This window comes from Cetorhinus maximus, chromosome 15 (assembly GCF_964194155.1).
Source record: "Cetorhinus maximus chromosome 15, sCetMax3.hap1.1, whole genome shotgun sequence".
Lineage (NCBI taxonomy): Eukaryota > Metazoa > Chordata > Chondrichthyes > Lamniformes > Cetorhinidae > Cetorhinus > Cetorhinus maximus.
This window is the reverse complement of record NC_135893.1, coordinates 8,418,167-8,425,431: the sequence shown is the minus strand read 5'-3', so window position 1 is coordinate 8,425,431 and position 7,265 is coordinate 8,418,167. Positions and strand designations below refer to the sequence as shown.

Genomic DNA, 7,265 nt, shown 5'->3' with positions numbered 1-7,265 from the left:
TGACACTAATAATCTCCACTATTGAATCACATTGTTTAAATCATCTTTATAGCAGCTGCTTTCTGATCCCAAAGATATACCCTCCTTTATCTTTATGCTGACTCGCTCTCTTGGCTTGAGTTTCTAGATTTCTTGATCAACTATTTTGAAGCTTCAGCACTACATGGGGCACATAAAATGGAAGTAGCAAAGCATGAAATGACTGGATGCATCCTAGGAAGGGCTTCTTAAATCACTGTCAGCTTGGCTCAGTGGGTAGCATACTTATCTCTGATTGAGAGAATTGAGAAATCCTTCAATGTAACACTTCAGTAAGGGGTTGAGGGAGCTCTACATTATTGGATCCGGCTGTCTTGTCCTTCTCAGGTAGATGTTAAAGGGTCTATGACATTATTCAAAGAGCAGGGGAATTCTCCTAGTGTACTGGTCAACCTCTCTCTCCCCTTCAAACAACAACAGTAGAATTTCACTTTGTTATTGTTTCATGGATGTTGCTTTGTGCAACAATGGGTGGCAAATTTGCCAACCGAGTAACAGGGACTGTCCTTCAAAGTAATGGACTTGAAGACGTCCTAAATGATGTAATAAGGCACTGTACAATTACTTCTTCGCTGCTTCACCATTCACATTAATCTATTTAAAACTTTTCTACTTGGCATTTTAAAAAAAAAATCACTTTTCAAGAAATCCAGATGGATTGTGTAAATTCAGTAACACCATTCCCAATTGGAATAAGTGTCTCCTAATAGGGAAAGATACGTTCTAAATTAAAGCAGTTCATTGGACTATTTCAAAGTTCGTCCAACCATAATATTACAATAATATAAAGCCATCACTGTTCTATTATTAGCCTCTAGCTTTTCCTGCCTTATATGTACCCTCATTAAGGCAAAGCAGTGATGCTTTCTGCAAATTCTCTGCTGTGAATTTATTATAGATATACTGGACTTTGAGCTTTAAAAAAAATTACATTTTCATTTAGCTTTAGGATCACATCTGTTTGCCTTCCATCTCTGTAACGTATGTCGGAGCTCCAAATATATGTATTAAATAATACTAAATTTCTAACTCTGTGGCTTGGTGCTACTTGTTTCAGAGAAGGTACCTGTGGAAAGGATATGCTGTGCCCATCTTTTACCATGGCTTTCAAGTTTTTAATTTCAACATTAAAAAGTGATTTCCAGTTCATTTTAAAAACTCTTTTCTTCACCCATTATTGATGGATTTTTAATCTAAATATTACTGGGAAAAATTAACAGCCCTTCGGTTTATTGACAGCCCCTCTGACATATCACTTTCCCAATGGTCCCTTCAACAGTCACTTGTAGTCCCTGTACAGGGCCACTCCCCTCCCTCTATCAATATTCCAATCATTTTCAGTGTTCCTGGTAGTTATACCAAGTAAATACAACATGATATACACCCTACTATGTCTATGCTGAATTAATTTTAATATACAAAGGAGGAAGGTCTTGTTAAAATACAGTCTCCTAACTTTGCTGGTAGTGCCAATATAGGAAGCAGAGCAAACAATGAGGAACAATGCTGAAGTTATCAGTGCTCCTGCCTAGGAGTCAGGAGTTGTGGCTTCAAACCTCACTGCAGAAATGGAGGACATAAGCTACGCTGCTTTAGTGCTGTCCTTTCAGTGAGACATTAAACTCTGCATGTTCTTTCAATTGTTCGAGCGGATGTGAAAGATTCCCTGAGATGATAAGCGGAGGGAGTTTGATCCAACATTCTGACTACCCTATGTGAAAAACATCTGCTGTATTTTCCACCGTAACAGCTTTCACTGCACTTCAAAGTGTATGCATTGTGCTTTTGTAATCTTGCTGAGAACTGAGATAAGGGGTCATATTCCAGTAAGTGACAAATGCTAAGTGTTACTAAGTGGTTAAGTGTCAAATAGTTAATATGGGAGCAACTGAATAGTCATACGGCATGTTAATCAGGAAAGAGATCTAGGGATTATTGTGGATGTTGTTAGCCTAGTGCTCAACTATAATTTTCAAAATGGCACTAAGGTAATGATTAACAGAGATAACTTGCAAATCAGAAATCTTTTGTTGTTTTACAAGGTGTTGGCCAAATCCGGTCTTAAGTAGTTCTGGTAATCTAATCATAGGAAGGATATCACTGCCCTTGAGAAGGTACAGAGCTGACTGGAGGTAATTCCAGGCTTCGTAAATCAAAAATTATCAAGGAAAATAAGAAAGTTGGACCTGTTGCCTCTGGAAAAGGGATTTCAAATTGATCTAATTGAGGTACTCGAGATTAGGAAGGGAACTGACTGAGCAAATTGTTATGATGAAGAGTTTGAATAAACAGAAGAGGGAAAAATAAGTCAGGGGTATTGCAGTTGGAACTTCCCCCGTTCCCAGAAAAAAGGAAACGTATTCTATCTGGGAACAAAAGAGACAAGTTTTGATAAGCAGTGGGAGCCTCTTGTAAACTGGGACAGATTCAGCGTCTGTATCACTTTATAAACTTCAATAAGAATGAGCCTAGCCTTGAAAAGGTTCTCTGTATAAACATTAAGGCAGGCCTGGTGCCCAGAAGCCTTACTGTGGCCAACAGGCAACAATCTATCTGGTCTGCAATAATTCTTTTTGTTTCTGCTCTTCGGACTGGTTTGGAATGTTAAGCAGGCCATGTTCCAGAGTCGTAAACAACATGCCGCCTGTACACAATTCACTTTGAAACAGATGTTGCTGGGGAAACAAATGAGCCTAAGATAAGTCTTTATTTTTATATCTGCATTCAACTCTGGGCAAGTCAAAGGTAAAATGTGACGCAACTCAATAAGGAAGGGTGGGAGGAGCCTCATGTGGAGCATAAACACCAGCTCTGACTTGTTGGACCAAATGGCCTGCTTCTGCTTTGTAAACACTTTGTAATATAGTGCCATTTAAGTCCCTGGGAAAAGTGAACAGTAAAGAAGTGGGACAACTTATTGAGCACCATGAGGAATTGTTCTGCAAGTTTGCACTGCGATGATATACAGGCTGGAGAGTGCAATTAGGCTTTGACATGGTTAACCACAGCACCCTCCTTCAATGCCTCTCATACTTTGCAAAAGCAAAATACTGCGGATGCTGGAAATCTGAAATCAAAACAAAAAATGCTGGAAATAGTCGAGTCGACAGCTCAGGCAGCATCTGCGGAGAGAAACAGAGTTACGTTTCAGGTCGCGATGACCTTTCATCAGAACTTTGTCCAGCTGCGTGGGACTAGCCTCGCCTTCTTCAACTCTTAAGATACCCAGTCATAGCCAGAAAACTTCCTACAATGGTTTCTTTTCTCACACTACACTATTACCTTCGGAGTTCCCAAAGGATCTATCCTTGACCCCCTCCTATTTCAAATCTACATGCTGCCTCTCAGCGACATCAGCTGAAGACACAATGTCAGGTTCCACGTGCACATTTGATGTCACTCAGCTCTATGTCATCATTACCTCTCACAACCCCTGCACTGCTTGCCTGACACCCAGTCCTGAATTTCTTCCAAGTAAATACTGGGAAGACCACAACCTATTGTCTATGGCATTCTCCAAAGACTCCACTCCCTGGTCACGGGTTCCAATCCCATCTCTAACCACTCAGTTTGAACCAAATTGTTTGCAGTCTCGGCATCCTATCTAACCTCGAGTGGAGCTTCCAAACCCAAGATCTGGAATTCCCTCTCAAACTCCAACCTTTTTCTTTAAGACCTTCATTTAAACAAAACTCTTTGATCAAGGTTTTAAGTCATCTATCCCAATGTCTCCTTTACTTCGGTGTTAGTCAATTTAACCAACTGTCTTCATACGTAGAAAAGAAACTAACCATCTTCACTAGTGCATCCACCAGGACACAGGAAAACAATGAGAAGGTGAGCTGGCATTCTGAACCTACTACAGTTTTGTAGTCAAATGAAAACATGAATGTTGCAGCGCTGTTTGGTTTATTTAAGTCACAAATATCTCAAAAATTACAAAATACTCAAATGGAGAAAACACAGGACTCACAATCTTTGCTTCTACTTTTTGTTTACATTGTGTTATCCCATGGCAAACTACTATTATATACATTAAGCTTCAAGATATATATAAATTTAGCATCAGAATGTACATTCTGCTAATGCTGCAGTGAATTAAGAAGCTGGACCATTGACAACATTAAACATTATACTTCGGAAAACACAAAAAAGCAAAATAAAAACTTGAACCTTTGTGTCACTATCCAGGGTGTGAGTACACCATATAGTTCTTTCTTTTAATTAAACACAGTCCTATGACAGTGAACACCACATAACAGTCTACAATGGCAAATATACAGTCCTTGATAAAATCAAGGGGAAAGACAGATACGCACCATCAGGAAACCAGTTACCCAGTGCAGACATCAGCCAGACTCTCTGCATTCAGCTTCTGACAACATGTCATAGTTCCAATGATAAAATGTAAAGCTCAAACTTGCAAAAACATTTTAAGAGTGATACTTTCAGTTGTTTAAAGATACAGAAACGTGATTGACAAAGAGCAAGATCAGTAAGTCCCTGCTCTAAAATTAATGTTATTTACTGACAGGTTTTCAGCTCTACTGGTATCTCAGATACCCAAACTGCTGACACCAGACATTGGTACATCATGGTTAAGTATGACTATTTTTCGCTACTTTTAAGTAAAAATGAATATAAATCCCCACAACGTAATTAAGAGCCCAGAAATAAAATATATGCTATTTTACATATTATAAAAGGGACTTTAAAACTGCATGTTTTTGATTGGTTATCATTATTCTTGAATTCGACAGCTTTTCGGAACATTTATCCCAGAAATAAAATAATTTTCCCATCAATAAGCACAAACCTTTGTTCCAACTCAAGCTCACCTCTTGGAAGCTTTGTCATTGAGAGAAATGTACACATGCGTACAATTTATCTCTTACAGTGAGGAGGACTGAGCTGCTCAAATGCTCGCCAACAACCTTCAGTTAATTGACATGCTGATGATGGGAGTGGGGTTACAATCAAGAATAATGACAGAAGTTCAGTTAATATTATTGGTCCTTTTATCAGTTTCCCCAAACTTAATAACTATTTTTTGCGAAAATGACTTATGATACTTTAATGCCCTTGATTCTGATGTCTAAATGTGGGTTGTCAGCCCCCACATAAAATAAGTTGACAAGCAAAACAATTAGCATGATGACACAGGTATGTGCAATATTTTAGTGCATATTTAATGAAAGCAAAAATGCTGGATGTTACGTTAAATGCAAGTATAAAAGTAGCTTATTTGTTCTTAATGAGTTTTTTTATAATATGAAATCATAGAATTATCACTATAAAACGGAGATAAAAGGTTCAATCATCGCTTAAATATTTTGGATACTGAAAATGTTTTTAAATGTTTAGAATGGAAAGCCTAAATTTCTTTCATGCTGTTGGCAAGAGATCAGTCTAGTAATAGTCTGCATTGTTGACCAGCATGGTATGGGATGCCCAAACCCAGTGATGGTAAAATACTATTTATGTAGTCTTTTATTATGTTAATTAAAATCTATGTTGACGTTTGTCTGGACCACAATCCCTGCAACCTTTTGATGCATGCCACTGCTACTAGACACATTAAAAAAAACACTCCATTTCAGAGGAAACATTACCATACAGCTAACTTCTCCTTTAATTAAAGGAGGTGAAGCTGTTTAAAACACTTAACTTTGCAATCTGTTATCCAATTAGAAATCCACAACTAATCCTTTACGTATAAGGTTAATTTTCTTTATTTACAAACTCAAAAGCCATGCCATAGATTTGACTTTTCTTTAAAATTATGAGGATATCCTACATATTATTTAAGGAATCATAAAATGTACTATAGTACTTATACTCAGAACTTAAATCCGTTCACTTTTTTTTTGTTGTTTTGTTTTAGTTGGGTTGCATTGTGCGGTGACCGTTTGAAACCCGGTCTAGTACCAATACAAGAACAGCTGGAAACACTGCCTCAGTGTGCATTTCCGACTGTCATACTACCAAATGCAACGTCGTGCTAAGATCCACAGCCAGCCCCAAATGATCCCCTCCACAGGTGGGTATTACAAAATAAAATCATTCGATCCTTTTTTTAGGGGAGGGGGGGGCTGGGAATCTTGTCAGGAAGATCTCCTTTTATCATTCTTGTAGGATGCCAGAGCTCCTTCCGAAGTACTGGCCGAGTGACCCTTGCCCCCTGTGAGTGAGCCTTCTCATATGGTTCAGGATTTAAAGTGGCTTGTCACTCTCTTTTTTCAGCCGGCTGCAAGAGAAACAAAAAGGGTTCTTTTGAATATTAACACTTTTGGATATTTAAAAAAAAAAATACCTTCAGATGTATTCAGTTAAAATAAGAGTGTATGTTTTACTCACTTACCTGTGCTAAAAAAATACACTGGAAAAATATACAGCTCCATCAAATTCAATACAAGTTGGACAACAGTGTCTTTTTGTTTCATTGTCCTGACATGCTTGTTTCATTTGGCCCATGATGGACCTGATAAGCTCTACACCTATAGGCCAAGTTGGACAGTGCATACATTTCAACCAAAAATGTAATTATCCACAATTTCACAAAGACACACCCACTGAACAGAATGATGCAACTTTCCCACCCTGACAAGGCCAAAACACATCATGTACATGAGCAGCTTCCACCCATTTCTGCCTGACCCTGAATTAGAGGAAACTGCTTGGGTAGGTTCAAAGAACAAAGAACAAAGAAAAGTACAGCACAGGAACAGGCCCTTCAGCCCTCCAAGCCTGCGCCGATCATATTGCCCGTCAACTAAAACACTTTGCACTTCCGGGGTCCATATCCCTCTATTCCCATCCTATTCATGTATTTGTCAAGCTGCCTCTTAAACACCACTATCGTACCTGCTTCCACCACCTCCTCTGGCAGCGAATTCCAGACACTCACTACCCTCTGCATAAAAAACTTGCCTCGCACATCTCCTTTATAGTTTTCTCCTCTCACCTTAAATCTATGTCCCCTAGTAATTGACTCTTCCACCCTGGGAAAAAGCTTCTGACTATCTACTCTGTCCATGCCACTCATAATTTTGTAAACTTCTATCAAGTCGTCCCTCAATCTCAGTCGCTCTAATTCATGCAGATAAATTCCGCACTCCCTTTTTCCTGAATTTTATGGATTTTCAGAATCTGCTGAAAATATTTTGGCTTTTATAAGTTGTACATGGGAACAGGTTTAAGCTGTCCTGTCCTTCAAGGCTGGCTGA

At 38.7% G+C, this 7,265-nt stretch overlaps 1 protein-coding gene across 12 annotated transcripts in view; it reads right to left on the bottom strand.

Annotated features, from left to right (window-relative positions):
* Positions 1-3,931: 3,931 nt before the first annotated feature.
* rerea (arginine-glutamic acid dipeptide (RE) repeats a) overlaps positions 3,932-7,265 on the bottom strand; it is a 500,784-nt gene continuing 497,450 nt past the window's right edge. For all 12 annotated transcript variants that reach the window (XR_013578875.1, XM_078557838.1, XM_078557840.1 and 9 more), the window contains one exon: positions 3,932-6,286. Coding sequence is in view for 2 of the 12 variants with exons in the window: in XM_078557840.1 (XP_078413966.1) it covers positions 6,253-6,286 (34 nt within the window). In the remaining 10 variants the exon portion in view is untranslated. The remainder of the gene's footprint in view (positions 6,287-7,265) is intronic.